This window comes from Phacochoerus africanus, chromosome 11 (genome assembly GCF_016906955.1).
Source record: "Phacochoerus africanus isolate WHEZ1 chromosome 11, ROS_Pafr_v1, whole genome shotgun sequence".
Classification (NCBI taxonomy): domain Eukaryota; kingdom Metazoa; phylum Chordata; class Mammalia; order Artiodactyla; family Suidae; genus Phacochoerus; species Phacochoerus africanus.
The window spans coordinates 44040589-44064421 of record NC_062554.1 but is presented as its reverse complement, the minus strand read 5'-3'; the positions used below and the strand labels follow the sequence as shown (position 1 = coordinate 44064421).

General features: G+C 38.3%; 2 protein-coding genes across 2 annotated transcripts in view; one reads left to right on the top strand and one right to left on the bottom strand.

Annotated features, from left to right (window-relative positions):
* Positions 1 to 23833, top strand: part of SIK3 (SIK family kinase 3) — a 252687-nt gene that overhangs the window by 58546 nt on the left and 170308 nt on the right.
* On the bottom strand, positions 19390 to 19866 carry LOC125110661 (60S ribosomal protein L23a-like). The gene is given in 1 exon segment (XM_047752065.1): positions 19390 to 19866. A coding segment is annotated over 1 exon segment (468 nt). The 3' UTR covers positions 19390 to 19398.

Genomic DNA, 23833 nt, shown 5'->3' with positions numbered 1-23833 from the left:
AGGCACTTCTGAGGCAGGAACTGACTTTTAAAACCCAGATTCGTAGATGTGCAACAAGACACCCTCCAGCCTTCAAGACCATCTGTGGTTCTTTTCTTACCTGTAAGTTGTGTTTGCTAGTATATTCCCTCACATTTCAGCCCATAGAACCTAAAGAAGGCAAATGGGAACTAAAGAGTCTGTCTGTAAATCAGTTTCATTTCAGGAGATTGGAAATAGCTGTTGAGAGTACTGTGGGTTTTGTCGGAAGGAGTGCTTTGGAGGATGGGGAGTGTCCACTAGGGTCAGAATGGGGAAACTGCACCATGTGCTCCTCCTGTCTGTCATCTTGCTGTCACCTACATCATACACATTCTGTGATCATAATGAGAGCGTGAAGGCTCAAGACAGTAATTTCAACAGGGACCTGGGAGAAATAAAGAGGACAGGTATATTGCACAAAAGTGGGCCAGTAAAAGGAAAATCACATATGGATGGAAGAATAGAGAATGGTAAATTGAAAGATTAAAAGATATGAGAGTAGGCATATCAGACAAAATAGACTTTAAACAAAAGACATAAAGACAGACAAAGAAGGACACTACTTAATGATTAAGGGATCCATCCAAGGAGAGGATGTTACTATAGTCAACATATATGCCCCAAATACAGGAGCACCCAGATACATACAACAAATATTAACAGACATAAAGGGAGATATTGATGAGAATACAATCATAGTAGGAGACCTTAATACCCCCCTCACATCAATGGACAGATTCTCTAGACAGAAAACCAATAAAGCAACAGAGATCCTAAAGGAAACAATAGAAAAGTTAGACTTAATTGATATCTTCAGCACACTACATCCAAAAAAATCAGAATACACATTCTTCTCAAATGCTCATGGAACATTCTCAAGAATCGACCACATATTGGGACACAAAGCTAATCTCAATAAATTTAGGAGCATAGAAATTATCTCAAGTATCTTCTCTGACCACAATGCCATGAAATTAGAAAGCAACCATGGGAAAAGGAAAGAGAAAACTACTACATGGAGACTAAACAACATGCTACTAAAAAACCAATGGGTCAATGAGGAAATCAAGAAGGAAATTAAAAACTACCTTGAAACAAATGATAATGAAGACATAACCTTTCAAAATCTATGGGATGCTGCAAAAGCAGTGCTCAGAGGGAAATTTATAGGCAATACAGGCCTTTCTCAAAAAAGAAGAAAGATCCCAAATTGACAACTTAATCCTCCACCTAAATGAATTAGAAAAAGAAGAACAAAAAAGTCCTAAAGTCAGCAGAAGGAAGGAAATTATAAAGATCAAAGAAGAAATCAATAAAAATAGGGACTCAAAAAACAATAGAGAAAATTAATAAAACCAAGAGCTGGTGCTTTGAAAAGGTGAACAAAATTGACAAACCCCTGGCCAGACTCACTAAAAAGAGGAGAGAAAGAACCAAAATAACCAAAATTATAAATGAAAAAGGAGAAATCACAACGGATACAGCAGAAATACAAAAAACCATAAGAGAATACTATGAACAACTATACGGCAACAAGTTTGACAATCTGGAAGAAATGGACAATTTTCTAGAATCTTACAGCCTGCCAAAACTGAATCAAGAAGAAACAGACCAACTGAACAGACCGATCACTAGAAATGAAATTGAAGAGGTCACAAAATCACTCCTACAAATAAAAGTCCAGGACCAGATGGCTTCACAGGTGATTTTATCAAACATATAAAGAGGAATTGGTGCCCATCCTCCTTAAACTCTTTCAAAAGGTTGAAGAAGAAGGAATACTCCCAAAGACATTCTATGATGCCACCATCACCCTCATTCCAAAACCAGACAGAGATACCACCAAAAAGGAAAACTGTCAGCCAATATCATTGATGAATATAGATGCAAAAATTCTCAACAAAATCTTAGCCAACCGAATCCAACAACACACCAAAAAATTATACACAATGACCAGGTTGGGTTCATCCCAGGTTCACAAGGATGGTTCAACATACGCAAATCAATCAGCATCATACACCACATTAACAAAAGAGAAGTCAAAAATCATATGATCATCTCAATAGAGGCAGAAAAAGCATTTGACAAAGTCCAACATCCATTCATGATCAAGACCCTCGCCAAAGTGGGTATAGAGGGAACATTCCTGAATATAATCAAAGCCATTTATGAGAAACCCACAGCAAATATAATACTCAATGGGGAAAAACTGAAAGCCTTCTCACTCCAATCTGGAACAAGACAGGGATGCCCACTCTCACCACTGCTCTTCAACATAGTTTTGGAAGTCCTAGCCACAGCAATTAGACAAACCAAAGAAATAAAAGGCATCCATATAGGAAGAGAAGAGATAAAACTGTCACTGTATGCAGATGACATGATACTATACATAGAAAACCCTAAGGACTCAACCCCAAAACTACTGGAACTGATTAATAAATTCAGCAAAGTAGCAGGATATAAGATTAACATTCAGAAGTCAGATGCATTTCTGTATACCAGCAATGAAATATTAGAAAAGGAATACAAAAATACGATACCTTTTAAAATTGCACCTCACAAAATCAAATACCTCGGAATCACCTGACCAAGGAGGTGAAGGACCTATATGCCGAGAACTATAAAACTTTAATCAAAGAAATCAAAGAAGATGTAAAGAAATGGAAAGATATTCCATGTTCCTGGATTGGGAAAATCAATATTGTAAAAATGGCCATACTACCCAAAGCAATCTACAGATTCAATGCAACCCCTATCAAATTACCCATGATATTTTTCACAGAACTAGAACAAACAATCCAAACATTTACATGGAACCACAAAAGACCCAGAATCGCCAAAGCAATCCTGAGAAACAAAAACCAAGCAGGAGGCATCACTCTCCCAGACTTCAAGAAATACTACAAAGCCACAGTCATCAAAACAGTGTGGTACTGGTATCAAAACAGACAGACAGACCAATGGAACAGAATAGAGAACCCGGAAATAAGCCCTGACACCTATGGTCAATTAATCTTTGACAAGGGAGGCAAGAACATAAAATGGGAAAAAGAAAGTCTATTCAGCAAGCATTGCTGGGAAACCTGGACAGCTGCATGCAAAGCAATGAAACTAGAACACATCCTCACACCATGCACAAAAATAAACTCAAAATGGCTGAAAGACTTAAATATACGACAGGACACCATCAAACTCCTAGAAGAAAACATAGGCAAAACACTCTCTGACATCAACATCATGAATATTTTCTCAGGTCAGTCTCCCAAAGCAATAGAAATCAGAGCAAAAATAAACCCATGGGACCTCATCAAACTGAAAAGCTTTTGCACAGCAAAGGAAACCAAAAAGAAAAACAAAAAGACAACTTACAGAATGGAGAAAATAGTTTCAAATGATGCAACCGACAAGGGCTTAATCTCTAGAATATATAAGCAACTTATACAACCCAACAGCAAAAAAGCCAATCAATCAATGGAAAAATGGGCAAAAGACCTGAATAGACATTTCTCCAAAGAAGATATACAGATGGCCAACAAACACATGAACAAATTGCTCAACATCGCTGGTTATAAGAGAAATGCAAATCAAAACTACCATGAGATATCACCTCACACCAGTCAGAATGGCCGTCATTCATAATCCACAAATAACAAGTGCTGGAGGGGCTGTGGAGAAAAGGGAACCCTCCTGCACTGTTGGAGGGAATGTAAACTGGTACAGCCACTATGGAGAACAGTTTGGAGATACCTTAGAAATCTATACACAGAACTTCCATATGATCCCGCAATCCCACTCTTGGGCATCTATCCGGACAAAACTCTACTTAAAAGAGACACATGCACCCACATGTTCATTGCAGCACTATTCACAATAGCCAAGGCATGGAAACAACCCAAATGTCCATCGACAGAGGATTGGATTCGGAAGAGGTGGTATATATACACAATGGAAATACTACTCAGCCATAAAAAAGAATGACATAATGCCATTTGCAGCAACATGGATGGAACTAGAGAGTCTCATACTGAGTGAAATGAGCCAGAAAGACAAAGACAAATACCATATGAGATCACTTATAACTGGAATCTAATATCCAGCACAAATGAACATCTCCTCAGAAAAGAAAATCATGAACTTGGAGAAGAGACTTGTGGCTGCCTGATGGGAGGGGGGGGAGGGAGTGGGAGGGATCGGGAGCTTGGGCTTATCAGACACAATTTAGAATAGATTTACAAGGAGATCCTGCTGAATAGCATTGAGAACTTTGTCTAGATACTCATGTTGCAACAGAAGAAAGGCTGGGGGAAAAATGTAATTGTAATGTATACATGTAAGGATAACCTGACCCCCTTGCTGTACAGTGGGAAAATAAAAAAGAAAGAAAAAATAAAAAAAAATAAAAAGATATGAGAGTAGGGATAAAGAGGCTCTCCTACTTTTTTTTTTTTTTTTTGGAAAGGAAATACATCTGAAAATGTTGGGCCGCTTTGGGCAAGGAAATTAGAAGTTAATTCAAGTGTTATTTTTGTTGGAGTGTAGTGTTAGAATTTTTGTTGTTCTCAAGGTAGGAAAAAAATTTTTATAGTATTCCTCTTAGGATAAAGCAAAATACGGGGGGAGTTTCCTGATGGCTCAGTGGGTTAAGGATCCAGCATAGCCACTGCTGTGGGTCAGGTCACTGCTGTGGTAAGGGTTTGATCCCTGGCCCAGGAATTTCTTCATGTTGCAGGTGTGGCCAAAAGGAAAAAAAAAGAAAAAAAGAAAAAGGGAGACTCCCAGAGTAGTCTGTGATCTTAGAAGAATTAAAAGAAAAATGTTTATAGGGCTGCAAGGTATCTCCTTTCTCAGGTTATCACACCCCATTTCCCCAGATATTTAGTATCAAAATTTTTGAAAATGAGTTCTGTAGAACACTAGTGTCACTCAGCACTTAAATATATGTTCTAGAAGAAAAAGAATCATTAGGTAGGTTTGGGGACTGGTAGGGTTCCAAAACAGAACAGCAAAATAGTGAACAAAAGTAGTCAGTTTCTTTACTATAGGCCATTTGAGACCTCTTTAAAAATTTTTTTTTTCATTTTTTAAAAATATTATTGGAGTATATAGTTAGCTTACAGTGTTGTGTTAGTTTCAGGCAAAGTGATTCAGTTATACATATACATATATCCATTCTTTTTCAGATTCTTTTCCCATATAGGTTATTACAGAATATTGAGTAGATTTCCCTGTGCTATACAGTAGGTCCTTGTTAGTTATCTGTTTTATATATAGTAGTGGTTATATGTTAATCCCAAACTCCTAATTATCCCCTTCTTTTCCCCTTTGGTAGTCTTAAGTTTGGCTTCTAAATCTTTGAGCCTCTGTTTTGTAAGTTCTTTTGTATTTTTTAAAAATTAAATTCCACGTATTAGTGATCTCATAAGATATTTATCTTTCTCTGTATGACTTACTTGGGATACTTGGGATGATAATTTCTAGGTCCATTCGTGTTGTTGCAAATGGCATTAGTTCTTTTTATGGCTGAATGATATATTGTGTGTGTATATATATATATATATACCACATCTTCTTCCCCCAGTTCTCTGTTGATGGACATTTAGGTTGCTTCCAGGTCTTGGCTGTTGTGAGTAGTACTGCAGTGAACATAGGGGTGCATGTATCTTTTCGAATTATGGGTTTCTCTGGATACTTGCACAGCCATGTGATTGCTGGATCATATGGTAGTTCTACATTTAGTTTTTAAAGTAACCTCCATACTGTTCTCCATAGTGGTTGCACCAGCTTACATTCACACCAACAGTATAGGAAGGTTCCTGTGTTTCTACATCCTCTACCATTTATTGCTTTTAGACTTTTTGATGGTGGCCATTCTGACTGGCGTGAGGTTGCTTTTTGACCATTAGTCTGTCTTCTTTGGATGAGCGCTCTTAAAATACCAGTGTGCTTTGTGAATCCCTGAAGAAACACCCCATTGGAGCATGGGTGGAGCATGTAGCTTTTCTTAAATTTAGTTGGCCACAATACAGTGTGAGAAAAGCTGGTATATATAATTGTATTACCTGTAAGCCTGGGTTTCTGTCATTCCTTCGACTTGCTTCGCTGTTCTCCCCCATCTTTGCCTCCTCCCAGATTGGGGAAGTTCTCTGCTCTGTCAGTTCTATGTGTGTATTCCACTTGGGGGGGGGGGTATTAACACTAGTTTACATTTAAAAATATATAGGAAGTCCTGCTGTGGCACAATGGGTTACTGATCCAGCTTGTCTGTATGGAGGTGTGCTGGTTCCATCCCCCGGTCCATCACAGTGGGTTAAGGATCCAGGGTTGCTGCAGCTGTGGTTGGATCCCTGGTCTGGGAACCTCCATATGCTGTAGGTGAGGGTAAAAAAAAATAAAAATAAAAAAAAATGTAATAGTATTTGTACTCATTATTTGAACTTTAGGTTTCTTGATAATCGGACCCAATCTTACCTACATTTTCAGGTTTATTCACAACTACTCTCCCTTGATACTTCTTCATTGGACCTCAATTTCTTTACTATTCCATGATTATATTCAGTACTTGGAGAATTCTCTACCTTTATATTAAGGTCTAGCTGAAGTGCTACCTTTTCCTCAAGACCTCCCCTGATCTCTTTAGCGAGAAGTAATCTCTCCTTCCTTAGGACATCTATAGATTTACTTACTAACACTTGTTACAAGTTGATTTGTTAGGTTATTTATTCATGTGTCCTTAGATTGCAAGCTCAAGAAGGGAGGGCATACCCTGCCATATCACCCATAGCTCCTAGTTTAGCTATGCCCCCCTGTCCCCCCACAGTAATAATGCAGGCTAAGGTTTATTGTTTACCAAGGGCCAGGCACTGTTCTCATCTATTCTGTGATTACTTTACCACAGTCCTGTAGGTATCCCCCATTTTATACATAAGGAAACTAAGGGAGTGAGAGGTAGCGTAAATTATGCTAAGTCACACCGCATATTAAATTAGTGTTGAAGCCAGGATTTAACCTAAACAGTTTCATGTTGTTAATTATACATAGCAATGCTTCCTATAGTAGGTGCTCAGTGAGTATTTGAATGAATGAGTGAATGAGCAAGGAAGGCTTTGGAAAAGAGGTCCATCAGTTGTGTTTCAAGGTTGTTACTTTCCTTTTCATCTTTCGAAGTTGACATTTATCTAGCCGTGTTAAGAAGTGCTAAATGACTAAGAACAATTAGAAGAGTTCAGGTGGGTAGAGGGCGTGGTAGAGATGAGTGTGTGGGGACTTGCAGGTTGTCATGAATAACCAAGAATATTTACTGCTAGGCTAGAAACTGCTGCTGTCCTTGAGTAGAGAGTAGTGGAGAGTCCAGGTGTTGGAGTCTGAGGACCTGTATGGGGGTTCACCTTCCTCAATTATTAGCAGTTTAGCAAGTTTCTTAACTCTTCTAAACCTTGGTTTTTTCCTCTGTAAATTAACAGTAACTACTTCGTTAGTGTCTTTGTGAGAATTAAATCAAATAATCACCGAAAGCACTTAGCATGCTGCCTAGTACCAATGTCAGTAAGTGCTCAACTGATGTTACTTACAGAACAGGAAGTTTACTTAATGTAAAACTAGCTGCTATCTCTTAAAAAAAAAAAATGCCCTTTGAATTTAGACCTTCACATTTTATTTTTTATTTATTTTTTGTCTTTTTACCATTTCTTGGGCCACTCTCGCGGCATATGGAGGTTCCCAGGCTAGCCGTCAAATCAGAGCCACAGCCGCCGGCCTGCGCCACAGCCATCCATCGCAATGCGGGATCCGAGTGGAGTCTGCAACCTACACCACAGCTCAGGGCAACGCCAGATTCCTGGATCCTTAACCCACATGAGCGAGGCCAGGGATCGAACCTGAAACCTCATGGTTCCTAGTCGGATTTGTTAACCACTGAGCCATGACGGGAACTCCCTAGACCTTCACATTTTAATCAAAGTATTTAAATCTGTTTTTTATGATTTTTCTTTTTTTTTTCTTCTCTGCTTCACATTATTTTCTAATTTGGGACAGATGGTAGTTGAACATTCAGATTACTTGTTCTCTATTTCATGGCAAATAGAGTGAGCACTAGACTAAGAGCTCAAAGCGCCCATGGTCCCAACATTTTTCTTATTCAGTCAGTTCACTTTCTGTAGGTAATGTTGGCTGTGTTAGCCATTGATCAGAGATTTTCAGTGATTTTCATTGCCTCTTTTGACAAAATCTCATGCCTTACCATGTTTTGTAGTATTTTGAAATAATTACACAATTGTTATATTTTTAAATAAATAAAAATTAGCAAAATTAAGCTATTATCTGAGATGAGGAAACATTCCTATTTATGATGTACAGTAAGAATCCTTATGTATGTTGCATGTATAAACATCGTACATTAATGGCAAGCTTGTCTTAAACTGAGCTTGTTCTGAATATTTTCTCATTGTTGAGCTTTATTTTTGGTGTTTAGAGTATGAAGACAATATTTTTTTTATTTATCAAATAAGGTTCCTTTTATTATGCTTTTATTTTTTGGGTCATTTTAGGGCCGCACCTGAGGCGAATGAAGGTTCCCAGGCTAGGGGTCGGATCAGAGCTGCAGCTGCCGGCCTATACAGCCCACAGCCACAACAATGCAGGGTCTGAGCTGAATCTTCAACCTACACCACAGCTCTGGGCAACGATGGATCCTTAACCCACTGAGCAAGGCCAGGGATCCTCATCCTCATTGGATACTAGTCGGGTTCGTTAACTGCTGAGCCATGATGGGAATTCTGTGCTTTTTCTTTTAAATTGCACCCTCATAAGTAAGATTCCCACCTTCCTGTGCTAAAAATTGCCATAATCTCCATGCAGAGCCGCGGTGATTCTGATCTGAGAGGTCCTGCTTGAACGTGTGGGATAGGTATTTCAAAGAATCTTGGCTTTGATTCATATATAGGGAAGAAACACGAGGTTATTAGCAAAGATAGGAGGGGTGGGGAGTCATTGCAAATAAAGAATCTTGTAGTAATTTATTCTAGACTGGAGCCAGGGGTGTGTTGATTTGGCTGTAAATTATTAAAATTTGTATTCTCTGAAATTTTCTTTGAGTGGTTCTTTGTTTAGTTGAGCAGGTTCAGATGAGGCTGAGAAAACAGGAAGATTGTGTTTGGAAGGGGAAAAGGTTGTCTTTAGACCAAGCCAGGTTAATAATCTTATAAGAGTCCCCAGACAGGATGTTTCTGTTTTTAAAAATATTGTCTGATGTGTAAATGCACATATCTCATGTAAATTATTCTGGCTAAGGTTTCTGCTTTCTTTTGATTCAGAAATAAGACAAAACAGAACACACAACAAAAAAGAAATCATAAAACTTTTTAGAACTTCTTAAGTGGTTTGATTCCTTTATGCATTCAGCATTTGAAAAACCATGTGAAAACAGAGGAAAGGTATTTAGCATAGGAATTAACTTGTTTCTTGGCAAGGAAACCAGGCAGCCTTTGAATCACAGGCTCTGTGGCGGTTCTGTTGTTTTGCATGCTTTCTTTTTTTTTTTTGCATTTGCTTCGATTGTCATCTCTTTTGCAATTTCTGCCTTGGAAGATGTCTCTTTATCTAGGGCAATTACCCTAGTGACACAAGAGGCAAGTTCAAAGCAAGCAGTTTTATTTAACCAGATCTTCACTTACAGCTGGTACTAAGCTGAGTCACTGAGATTCGTTTTACTCAGGTTAGGTCTTTTTTTGTTGTTGTTTTTGACCATTTTTTAAAGTTTTATTGAACTATAGTTGATTTACAATGTTGTGATGATTTCTGCTGTACAAAACAATGATTCAGCTATACATATAGACACATCCATTCTTTAGTTTAGGTCATGAGGCTTGCTTGTTTTATTATTTGGGAGTGGCGGGAACCTGGAGATCAGTTACATTTCTTTTCCATCCTTATTCACATTAGTTGCTTAAGGCTGATAAAAGGTGTCAGATCCACATCCTTCCAATGTAGCCTCCTTCACCTGGACGGGAGAACAAACACAGTGTCTGAGTGCCCTTCCTCATTCCAAGAACTTCTCTGCCCATTACCTCGTTTAAAAAGCTGCTCAGCATTAGGGAAGCTCTCTCAGTTTATTCTGGCCCAGGTGATCCATTCCCTCCTTTGAACTCAAATAGCCTAATTGTCTCTGAGTCATGTGGCAATTAATCTTGTTTTGCTTTGTGTTATCTCTCCTAGTTGACATTTATCGTTAATGTTAAGCTGCAAGTTTTGTTGTTAATTTATCGTTCCCTATACATTTTACAGCGACTCTTGGTTTTTCCCTGGATTTACCTTTGGGAAGTTTTCTTTGCCTCTGACATGGCAAGAGGATCCTTTAGAACATTTGATCTCTCAGAATCTTTTTACCCCTTTCAGGGCCGTGTGGTGGCCTTGATAAAAGCAGATTTCCCCTTGCAACAGAAACAACCAAAATTCTGGGTAAAGACTGGGCATCACACAGTCAGTAGGATGAATACTTAGCTTGAATAGATTTTTGGTTTGGAGAGAAAATGATGGTATCCTTTTCTTAGCTTTAATTTTACCACCAAATATTTTGAAGACAGAAACAAATGATGTACAGTTCTTAGCCATGAGGGCAAGTAAAAAAAAAAAAAAGAAGCAAATATATTTAAAATTAAGATCTTGCATGACTAGTTAATATTGTATAAAACGCCTTCTAATTTTGCCCCACCCACTCTGTACCATTAGAAATGAATGACCTGGCTGATATGGTGCTCTGAGTTTCTTTTAAGGGATTTGTTTCTTAATGAATTGGAAGTTTCAAATTTAAAAGGAATCTGCATATTTTTATATAGCACCCCACCTTTTGTAAGAGTTATTTTATGTTTATCATTGCCCTGTTGGAAGCTCTCTTTTACCAGAGTCATTTAATGTATTTTCCCCCACTGACTTTGGCTTGGAGGCATGTAGCAGTCCTGAAGGAACTAGCCATATGTTAATGCAAGTTGCCGGTGATGGCATAATGACAGTAAATATATCAGTTTTTGCTTAGGGAGAAGAGTTGGACATTCTGTTTTAAAGGAACCATTCTGAGCTCTTGAGAGCATACCCTTGAGACCTTCTTTTTTTCTTCTCTCTTACAAATCATGAGGAAAACACAAACCTTGAGTTATTTCCTAAAGTATTTCCCATGATGATTACTACCTTAGGTTTTAAGGCATTTTTTTCCCTCAGGAGCTCTGATTCTTCTGCAGTTGAGTCAGAATGCTGACCCTTGCTCACATAGGGTCAGAGTGGGCCTTCCAGAACTTTGTATGAGCCCATGAACCCATGAAGTGTCCCCACAGCGTCCACATTTCCACACTTTTGTTATGGTTGTTTTTTTCCTTCTGAGGACCATTTGCAAAATATCTTCCATGTTATTCTATCTCATCTTTCAGGAAAACACAACTTGCGTTTTTTTATGTTATTATGAGAAACTATTACTTACCTAATTATTTTTGAAAAATTTATTTCCTATTTTTATCTTGTCCCAAAAGAATGGTCTTGGATTTCAGGAAAGTACAGATATATGCTATGCAGGGGGTTATGAAAAATATTTTGACTTAATTAAAAATTTAAATTGTGGTAAAATACACATAACATTGTTTTATTTTTCTCTTTTAATTTTGTATTTTTTCTTTATTGTTTTCTCTCACTGAAACTTCTCTCATCTGGGCCTCACATGCCTTCCTCACTAGGATTATCTTGTTACAGAGAGGAAAATAATTCATTGTTTTTTTTCCCACCCCCAAAACTTTTTTCTTTTTCAAAATAGGTTCACCTGGAAGCATTCAGTTTTGAACTTGGATGAATTAGCACCTGTATCAGATATCTTATTTTATTAAAAATTTTTTTTTTTTTTTGCTTTTTAGGGCCATACTCACGCATATGGAGGTTCCCAGGCTAGGGGTCTAATCAGAGCTACAGCTGCCGGCCTACATCACAGCAACACCGGATCCTTAACCCACTGAGTGAGGCCAGGGATCGAACCCGAAACCTCATGGTTCCTAGTCGGATTCATTTCTACTGCGAACTCCCATATCAGATATTTTAAAAGTTGAATGTGAGACATCTTAATTGGGTTCTTTCTCAAAGGACATTTGTATAGCCAGAATTTTTGTCCTGAGTGCTTTGACTTAGTTTAACGTTTTGCAGAGGAAATCTGGAGCCCTAATGAGTGTGAAACTGGTAAATTAGTTAAATCTCTTTATAAATTTGCTAAATTTTTTAGAAAGTCAGCCTATGTTTGATGGTTCTAAGGCGCTCTGGGTTATTTTTGTGTTTTTTGGTTGCATAGTAATAAAAAAAAAAAATCTTGGTTTACTTAGAGAAGTCCTTGTAAATGTAACAATCTTTTTTGGGGGGAGGGGCGGGGGGCCTCACCCACAGCATGCGGAGGTTCCCAGGCTGGGGATGGCCTACACCACAGCCATAGCAACTCAGGATCTGAGCCGAATCTTTGACCTATGCCACAGCTCACGGCAATGCCAGATCCTTAACCCACTGAGTGAGGCCAGGAATCAAACCCGAATCCTCATGGTTCCTAGTTGGGTTTGTTAATCACTGAGCCACGAAGGGAATTCCATAAATGGTAACAATTTTTAAAGAACACTTTGCCTAATAACAGTAGCACCAACAGGCGTTAATATTTTTGAACACTATAAAGCGCTAGACTCTTGTTAAGAGCTTTATATGTGTTTATTTACACAACAACCCAATAATATAGGTAGTTACTTTTATCTCTAATTTACACATGAAAAAATTGAGACACAATGAGTTAAGGTACCTAATACAAAGTTTACAGATAGTAAATAACTGGGAGAGTTGGGCTCAAATCTGGTGCCTTAACCACTGCGCTGTATTTGTATTGCTCTGAAAACATTTCAGTTAATCTGGCTCTAGAAGTTTTTAAATGGAGCAACAGGAAATTCTAATTTCCAAGTAGAATCACTAAAATTCCTTAATGCAGACTTGTTCAGTTTGGAGTGATTGGAGTTGAGTAAGTTTCTTGGCTAATTTAAATATTCATTGTGTGTTTGAAAATATTGTCAATGTCATTTAAAAAAAATCCTCATTGCCTGCCTTTGTCTTTTATTCATCCAAAATTTTATTTTATTTTATTTTGGTCTTTTGTCTTTTTAGGACCACACCCCAGCATATGGAGGTTCCCAGACTAGGGGTCTAATCAGAATTACAGCTGCCAGCCTACGCCACAGCCACAGCAACACCAGATCTGAGCCAAGTCTGCGACCTACAGTACAGCTCATGGCATGCTGAATCCTTAACCCACTGAGTGAGGCCAAGGATCGAACCTGCAACCCTCATGGTTCCTAGTTGGATTCATTTCCACTGCACCACGACGGGAACTCCTCATGCAAAATTTTAAAACAGATAAAAATATGTTTTGTTTCGTATGTTCAGTTCAGATTTTGTCTTAATATTATCATTGACATTATTTGTAGTTGTATAGTTTGGTAGCATTACCATCTTGTGTGATAAAAATAATTAAAAATATTAGCAGGATATACCAGCTGGTGCAGCTGCATTGTAATTGAGAGATACTAAAGGGGTTTCTTGGTAACAAAAAATAAAAAAGGCAAGGTTTTTGTTGGGGGGAGTAGAGAGGGCTTTATTTGAACTATTTATAATAGAACTTGCTCTTAGATAGCTAAAAAATTTCACAAAGAAGAGGTTCTGAAACTCAGTTATTGTATTGTTACAAATAACTCTGTGAAGTCTGAAATTTAAAGACCAAGCCTTAATAAATTGATAATTTAAGTCATGCTGGCCTCTTCTTAACAGCTGGTGCTTGTCTGTGGCACATGCCCTTCTTTCTTAGACTGCATTTAGGTAACAACTTTTTATAAGAGCCGCTATTTCTGCAGTTTTTCCTGTCATTGTTTTATTACCACTAGTACATATCTCATTATGTTTTAGCCGATTTATTTGAGGACATACTAAGAAGTTATCTAAATATTACTTATTTTTTTCCTCCTCTTTTTCATTATTACTTGCATGAACATATCATTTTAAGAAATTGAGATTTCCAACATTCATGTCCCTGTCTAGTTAAGGTGTAAAGATTTCACACAATTTTAGTCTTTGAATTATTCAAGTATTGTAGATGCTTTTCTCTAGTCTCTTGTTTGCAAATAAAGGTTATAATTATATCTAAACAGTAGTGTATTCATCTGATACACTTGTTTACAGTGTTAGTTAAAGGATTAGTTAGTGTTAGTTAGTATAGGATTTAATAAGCTTTTCCTCCAGAATGTGTACTAGCTATTCATGTTCTGTGTAATAACTTATCTTGAACAATACTGTGGTATTTTCACTGTTAGATTTTAAATTTCTTTGAATACTTCTACCCACCTCCAAGCTTTCTATTTATGCTTACTCTCGCCATGTCCCCCTCCCCCTAGTGTCATATGTTGTCAGGGATGATGAATTTGATTTGTAAGGTGTAACATCATTAAACATATCAAGGAGCTGAGTTTTTTTTTTCTTGCTGTAAAAGATGACCTCCAGTGACAAATAGCTATTACCGTATTTATTGGTATGAGATTCTTTCATTTCATATACTGTTATCAGTATGTTTGATAATGGTTGAAGAATTGGTTTCTAATACTAATTGTTCATTTGCTTTGAGGCTGATCAATGTTATTATGTCTATTTTTAGATAGTTTTCTTAAATCTCAAAATTTTAATCATAATTTGATATGGTTTTGATATGGTTCATTGTTATGGTTTATTAATCATTTTGCCTTACCTCAAACATTAAGTTATTGAAGAAATATTGAAAGCTTATGATAATATCCTCATAAGTATAAAAATAGGGCAAGACATACCTAAACCTTCATGTTATATGTTCACTTATTTTGTGACAGTCACGCTATGTCATCTAGAGTATGTGCTGAGACAGTATTGCCTGACACTTAATGGAGTGCAGCATATGTTTGCTTGTATATAAGTGGATTTATACAGTCCTGAGTAAGAAGGAGAAGAATTAACAACAACAAACATAAGTGCACAACTACAGTCTTTCAATCAAGGACATATTTTAAAGAGTTTCACATTCAGCACACATGCAGAAATGGCTGGAGAAGCCTTATTTTGAGTCTTGCATGAAAGTGAGTTAACCTGGTAGGTGAAATTGCTGGAGCTTGACTCTGTCAAAATTGGCATGTAACACATCTATGTACATCTTTGTTGTTGAAGTCTTAAAAATAGTTGCAATTTGGAGTTGGCTTATGGCTTAGTGGGTTTAGGATTTGGCATTGTCACTGCACTGGCCCAGGTTGCTATAGTGGTGTGGGTTTGATCCCTGGCCTGGGAACTTCTGCATGCCGTCATGGGGTTGTGGCAAAAAAGAAAAAAGGATAGTTATACTTTATTTAATAAATGAAAGTAATATAAATTTGCTGAAGCACTAATATTTTTTTGGACATACTTTGAAAATCACTGTCCTTAGATAATTAGTTCTAAGCCTAGTCATCATCTAAATTTAGGAAGGATGGAGTCTTCACTAATGAGGCAGAATTTTTGCCCTGAGTTAACTTGACTTAGAATGTATTTGTGTTGAGAGAAGTTGCATTTTTATTATCAGCCAGAGCATGGGTTTTGGCTGTACGGATTAATTAATTATTTAAGAATGACTAAAGAGATGAATGCTTTAAACTTGTGCTTTATTTCTCATCCCAAGAAAAAGGATTCTTTCTTGTAAACCAGCATTAGAGGACATTGGCAAAAATGCATGGCTGCACTCAGCAATAATAGGCATGGATGGGAACTGTCTTAGCATCTGTATCAAGAGTTTGATTATCACATAAGACTGTTATGCTGAAGTCCATCCAGTGGGTCAATCTAAGTGGTGGTGTTCTTCCTGTTTAGGTTTTAGATTTTAATTTACTTATAGGGCTGAGGATTTTCTTTATCATCTGCAGAATTAAAAAATATTTATCAGATATAATGAAAGATTGCTTTATGAGTAAGTGAAATCTCATATATGTATTGGTGTGTGAAAAGTAGAGAATATTTAATCATTAAAAGGCCCTTTATAAGCCTTGAAATACCCATTTTATATGTTAATGCTTCTTTTACTGATATCAATGGTAAGATATTCCATATAGTGAGTGCTACTGGTAAATGGATCTTAGTTATAAACTCTATGGTTTAAAAAAAAATATGTGGGAGTTCCTGTCATGGCTTACGGAAATGAATCTGACTAGTATCCATGAGGACTCGGGTTTGATCCTTGGCCTTGCTCATTGGGTTAAGGATGTGGATGTTGCCATGAGCTGCGGTGTAGATCGCAGACTCGGATCGGATCCTGTGTTGTTGTCGCTCTGGTGTAGGCTGGCAGTTGCAGCTCTGATTCAACCCCTAACCTGGGAACTTCCATATGCCTTCGGTGCGGGCCTAAAAAGACCCCGTCCCAAAAAAAGTGGATTATAGCCCCAAATTTGAAACAACCAACAGATAAGTGGTGACATATTCATACAAAGACTCTTTTATTTATTTTTTTTAATTTTTTAATTTTAAATTTATTTTCTGTTGTTATTTCCCCAACACATTTTTTTTTAACCTACTGTACAGCATGGGGACCCAGTTACACATACATGTATACATAATTTTTTCTTCCATTGTCATGCTGCGTTGTTAGTATCTAGACTTAGTTTTCAGTGCTACACAGCAGGATCTCATTGTAAATCCATTCCATGAGCAATAGTTTGCATCTGTTGACCAAATACTCTTTTATGATTTCAATAAAACATGTTTAAAAAGATAAGCTTGAATCTCAAAAACATTGTGTTGAGTAAAAGAATTCAGACATGAAAGGCTACCTGCGGTATGATTCCGTTTATCTGAAAAGTAGAACAGGTAAAACTAAGTAATGGTTATGGAAATCAGAATAGCGGTTGTCTCTGTTGGGATGGATGGAATTAACTAGAAAAGAGTAAGAGGAACTTTTGGGAGGAGTATCCTACATCTTTTTTTTGTTTGTTTGTTTGTTGTCTTTTTAGGGCTCCACCCACGGCATATGGAGGTTCCCAGGCTAGGGTCTAATCAGAGCTGTTACTGCCACCCTACGCCAGAACCATGGCAAAGCCAATCCAAGCCGTGTCTATGACCCACACCACAGCTCATGGCAAAAGTCGTAAAATGATACACTAATATGTTTGTGTTGTGTGTAATTATACCTCAATAAAAACCATTTATTTTTGTTGTTGTTGTTGTTGTTGTTTGTTTTTGGCCATAGTGTGTGCAGTGGCTTGATGTGGCATCTCAGTTCCCAGGCCAGGGATTGAACCTAGGCCACAGTGATGAAAGTGCTGAGTCCTACCATTTGGAATAGAAATCCTTCAAATGTGAATAATGGCAGTAGTGTCAGCAGTAGTAATAGAAATGACTAACAACTGTTGAGCTCTTAGTGCCAGACAGCAACCGAGTGAGGTATGTTTTATTAGCTCCATTTTACATTTAAGGAAACTGGGTCTTAGAGAATGTAAGTAACTTGTCTGCAGCCACAGAACAAGAACATGCTTCAATCCGAAGATATGTTTGACTCATGAGCTTAATTATGACACTTTGCCGAATGTTTATTTAATGTATTTAACATATGTACTTTTAGAATAGAATGCATAAGTTAAATTTATATGATGACTTAGGGATATCACTATGAACATTATTTTTTGTGCTGAAGTGTATAGGACTCTTTTCCATGAATTGAATGACCTAAATGTTTTGTCGAATTCTGTTTTGTAATACTTTTGTCTCTTCCCTCTCTGCTATTCTAAGGGATTTTTTCTTCCCCAGTTCCCCTTTCTACTTTTTTCCCCTTTTAATATTCTATGGGCTGGAAAGGAAATATAATGATTTTTACGTAAACTATGATACATAAGGACCCAAGACTCTTTCTCTTCAACATAATGCATGAACTTTGGTTGCTTGAACATTTAGGGGTTTTTTGGCTGCTCATAGCCATGTTTCCCTGACCCTTCTCCTCTTTTGAATTTACCTTCTGGGTTTTGGTTGTGTTCCCATTAGAAGTAGATGACAGTAGGGGAGTAGAAACAGCCTTTTTTTGTGTATGTGTGATGACTAACTGCTAGTACTGAAGCATTAGGCCCATTGTTTATTTAGCAGATTGATGTGGGTCAGTCAGTTCTAGGCCTTGAAGAAATCAAACTATAGGAAGCACTTCCCAAATATTGGAGCTGGGTGGGAACCTGTAACTTCCATTTTGCTTGAAGTGATCAGTATTAATTGCTTTCAGTTATATTGCCATATACTGGATGAGTTCTTTTATAAAGAAAATATAGTTCTGGAGTTCCCGTCGTGGCTCAGTGGTAAACGAACCCAACTGGTATCCCCGAGGACGTGGGTTTGATCCCTGGCCTTGCTCAGTGGGTTAAAGATCCGGCATTGCCGTGAGCTGTGGTGTGGGTCGCAGATGTGGCTCGGATCTGGCATTGCTGTGGCTGTGGTGTGTAGGCCAGTACCTGTAGCTCTGATTTGACCCCTAGCGTGGACACTTGGATTTGCCTCTGGTGCAGCCCTAAAAAGACAAAAAGACAAAAAGAGAGAGAGAAACAGTTCTGTGTTAGTAGTAGCCTGAAAATAAAATCTGAAAAATGCTTTAATTAGTGGCTTAGCCTGACTTCCAGCATAAACTATGGCTAAAAGTTTTCCATGGAAGACCTGACTTTGTATGCATTTATTATTTAATTTTATAGCATGTCTGTACACACTCACTTCCTGAAGAGAGTGTTCAATTTGAGCCTTCCCCACTTTATGATAGTCATGAGTGAGATAATATTTTAAATACTTCAGACTATTAATAGAAGATTGGTCTACAGAAAGTAGACAAGTAATTTTTATTATTATTTTTGCTCCCTCTTAAGTCTTTAGTTGTTATAATTTGAAAGAGTTATTTCTCCATTTTCATCTGGTGTCCTCCTACCAATGTGAAAAAGAGGCCCATTTTTACTATTTGGGTGAGATATATTTGAGAAGTGGGAAACAAACTATATTTCTCTATAGGTTGTAAATACAATATCCATCTTTTTTTTTTTTTTTTTTGGCTGCCCTGTGGCATATGGAGCTCCTGGACCAGGGATCAGATCTAGGGCTGTAGCCGTGAACTAAGTTGCAGCTGTGGCAATGGTGGATCCTTAACCCACTGTGCCGGCCTGGGGATTGAACCTGTTTCCCAGCACTCCCAAGATGCTGCTGATCCCGTTTCGTCATAGCAGGAGCTCCTCCATCATTCTTTTTGTTTTTTTTTTGTTTTGTTTTGTTTTTTTGTTTTTTGCATTTAGTGAAGACTTTTATATTTAGAATTAGCTAGCTGGACTCAGTTTAGATAATCCCAATTTTGTTAGTAACATCCAAAGCATCATAGTCAGGAGCTAGTTGAACATATGCCTTCTCTCCATCAGGCCTGATCAGAGTGTTGACCTTAGCCACATCAATGTCATAGAGCTTCTTCACAGCCTGTTTAATCTCGTGCTTGTTGGCCTTGACATCCACAATGAACACAAGTGTGGTGTTGTCCTCTATCTTCTTCATGGCTGACTCAGTGGTGAGGGGGAGCTTGATGATGGCATATTGGTCAAGCTTGTTTTTCCTAGGGGTGCTCCTCTGAGGATATTTGGGCTGCCTCCTGAGTCATAGTGTTTTGGGCCGTCAGGAGGTCGGTGACATCTGGATCTTCTTTTTTTTGTGGCTGTGGACGCCTTTCAACACTGCTTTCTTGGCCTTCAAAGCCTTTGCTTTGGCTTCAGCTTTGGGAGGGCCAGGGGTTTCCTTCTTCGCCTTCTGCCCCATCTTCGTGAAAAGGCCATCATTTCTTAAATGGTAGTGTCTGTAGTCTATTATAATTCACATTAAAGGGACTGAAACTTTTGGTCTTCCCTTTTTTTTTTTTTTTTTGGTCTTTTTGCCTTTTCTAGGGCCGCTCCCACAGCATATGGAGATTCCCAGGCTAGGGGTCTAATTGGAGCTGTAGCCACCTGCCTATACCAGAGCCATAGCAACGCAGGATCCGAGCTGTGTCTGTGACCTATGCCACAGCTCACAGCAATGCCGGATCCTTAACCCACTGAGCAAGGCCAGGGATTGAACCTGCAACCTTATGGTTCCTAGTCAGATTCGTTAACCACTGCACCACAACAGAAACTCCTGGTCTTCCCTTTTTAAAAAAACTGTAATGGTTTGATAAGATAGTGATTGAATCAAATCAAGGCACAGTAGGAGTATAAGCAGTGTGTAGCATGGTCTCTGCCATTACTGTATTTCTTCTAATTGTCCTAGTTATCTAGGTTACCGGTTTAAAATAGAAAGTTATTGTCTTATCTTTATGACAGAGCTATTCAGGATAGGAAATGTCTGATAGGAAATATCCTGGTTGAACTTAATACAGCGTTGAAAGTCAAGTGTAGATGATTTACCATAGAGCAGATTGCTTAGTAGGACAGTGCATGTGTTGCCTTACGAGGTTAATAGGGTGATCTTTGGATATTATATACGAGAGAGGGAGAGAGAGAAACAGGTAATCACTTTCTTCTTGATGAGTGACAGACTCTTTTTATATATAATCTTAGGGCCCATCCTTTTGGAGCACAATTTTTTCAACTTGATGTAAAGCATTTATCAAAAACCCTATAGCTAACATCATCATTAAATATGATAAAAAACTGAATGCTTTCCTTCTAAGACTGGAAATAAGATAAGGATGTTGGTCTGTTCTCATTACTCTTATTCAGCATAATGCTGGGAGTTCTATTTAGTGCAGTAAGGCAAAAAAAAAAGTTGTAAAAGGCATATAGGTCAGAAAGGAACAAATATAATCTTCCTGTTTACTGGTATTATTATTGTCTATGTATAGAACAATCTGCTGATAAACTCTTGGAGATAATATGTGTTATCTTGTTAATATTAGCAAGGTCACAGGATATAAGATAAACATACAAAAATCAATTGCATTTCCGTATACTAACAGTGAGCATGTGGAAATAAATACACTATCATTTACAATTGCTCAAATAAAAAAGTAAAACTTAAGTGTTTATCAACAAAGCTTGTATGCTGAAAACTACAAAACCTGGTGAAAGAAGTCAAAGATCTAAATAAATGGAGAGACATACTATGTTTATGAATTGGAAGCCTCAACATAATAAAGATGTCAGTTCTTCAGAAAACTAAATGTAGAACTACCATATGATCCAGCAACCCCACTCCTGGGCATATATCCAGACAAAACTACAATTAAAAAAGATACATGGATCCCTATGTTCATTGCAGTACTATTCACAATAGCCAAGACATGGAAACACCCTAAATGTCCATTGACAGTTGAAGGGATTAAGAAGATGTGATAGAGAAACACAGTGGAATACTACTGAGTCATAAAAGAGGAAGATAATGCCATTTGCAGCTGCATGGATGCAACTAGAGATTCTTATATTAAGTGGAGTAAGTCAGAAAGAGTCAAATAGCAAATGATATCACTTACATGTGGAATCTCAAATATACACTAATGAACCTATCTACAGAACAGAAATAGACTCACAGACATAGAGAACAGACTTGTGGTTGCCGAGGGGAAAGGTGTGGGTTGGACTGGGAGTTTGGGGTTAATAGATGCAAACTATTACATTTAGGATGGATAAGTAGTGAGGTCCTACTGTACAGCACAGGGAACTCTGTCCAGTCTCTTGGGACAGAACACGATGGGGAATGATATGAGAAAAAGAATGTATATATGTATGACTCGGTCGCTTTGCTATACAGCAGAATTGGCACAACATTATAAATCAATTGTAATAATTAAATTTTTTCCCTGTTGCTGTTATAAATAATCCTGCAATGAACATTTTCGTGTATTAACCACTGTCAAGATTTCTGATTCCTTCCTTAGTCTTAGATGTGGAATTACTGTGTCATCAGGTGTGGGCATCTTAGAGGCCTTTGAAAACTACATATTGCCAGCTACAAAATACTTTATAGAAATACTGTTTCGGTGTATGTCCCCTCCTACTGCCCCCCCCCCCCCCCCCCCCCCGCTTTCCTTTTCCATTTTAGGGCCGCACCTGTGGCATACAGCAGTTCCCGGGCTAGGGCTAGGGTTGAATGGGAGCTGCAGTTGCTAGCCTATGCTGCAGCCACAGCAGCACCAGATCTGAGCCTCATCTGTAACCTATACTGCAGCTTGTGGCAGTGCTGGATCCTTAACTCACTGAGCGAGGCCAGGGATGGAACCTGCATCCTCCTAGATACTAGTTGAGTTCTTTTTTTTTTTTTTTTGTCTTTTGTTGTTGCTATTTCTTGGGCCGCTCCCGCGGCATACGGAGGTTCCCAGGCTAGGGGTTGAATCGGAGCTGCAGCCACCGGCCTACGCCAGAGCCACAGCAACTCGGGATCCGAGCCGCGTCTGCAACGTACACCACAGCTCACGGCAACGCCGGATCGTTAACCCACTGAGCAAGGGCAGGGACCGAACCCGCAACCTCATGGTTCCTAGTCGGATTCGTTAACCACTGCACCACGACGGGAACTCCACTAGTTGAGTTCTTAACCTGCTGAGCCACAACTCCCTTTCTTTTTCTTCCTTTCTTTCTTTCTGTTTATTGCATTCAACCTTTTTGTTTTTTTTTAACCTCTTTTTAAAAATGAATTATAGTTGACTCATAGTGTAACTTTTAAAAATTTTATTTTTTATTCATTTAATTTTTTTTTTATTGTGGTACTCCTTTCTTGAATTCTCTTTTCTTTAGGTGTAACTTTTTTTTTTTTTTTTTAGGGCCACACCCTTGGCATATGGAGGTTCCCAGGCTAGGGGTCTAATCGGAGCTGTAGCTGCTGGCCTATGCTGGAGCTGCAGCAACGCTGGATCCAAGCTGTGTCTGAGACCTACACTGCAGCTCATGGCAATGCTGGATCCTTAACCCACTGAGCGAGTCCAGGGATTGAACCCGCAACCTCATAGTTCCTAGTCAGATTCGTTTCTGCTGCACCACGATGGGAACTCCCAGGTGTAACTTTTAAAATTTTTATTTTTTTTATTTCATTTAATTTTTTTATTGTGGTACTCCTTTCTTGAATTCTCTTTTCTTTATCTTGGCTCTCCTACTACTTGGTCAGCTTCTTTTTTTTTTTTTTTTTTTTTTTTTGCTATTTCTTTGGGCCGCTTTACTGTTCACAGGATATTTATTTATTTTGTCTTTTTGCTATTTCTTTGGGCCGCTTCCGCGGCATATGGAGATTCCCAGGCTAGGGGTCCAATCGGAGCTGTAGCCACTGGCCTACGCCAGAGCCACAGCAACGCGGGATCCGAGCCACGTCTGCAACCTACACCACAGCTCACGGCAACGCCGGATCGTTAACCCACTGAGCAAGGGCAGGGACTGAACCCGCAACCTCATGGTTCCTAGTCGGATTCGTTAACCACTGCGCCACGACGGGAACTCCTTGATCAGCTTCTTGGTCTTCCAACATTGTTTCTCTTTCCTCCTTCAGTATTTGGGTTCCATAATGTTCTCTTCTTTGTTTCTTCTCTCTGTATTTTTTTCTGGACTAACCAGAGATAGGTAGGTACATGTCTTCAACTAAATATTATACCCTAATGACTCCTATATCTCATATCTCATCTGAGTTTTAGGGCCCAGTTTCTAGCTGGCATATTGGTCTTTACCTTATGCCACATAGATACCACAAACTTAATTTAGTTATCTAAAATGGAACTCATTGCTTATCTAACTAGTATTCCTTTTTTTTCTTTTTCTTTTTTCTTCTT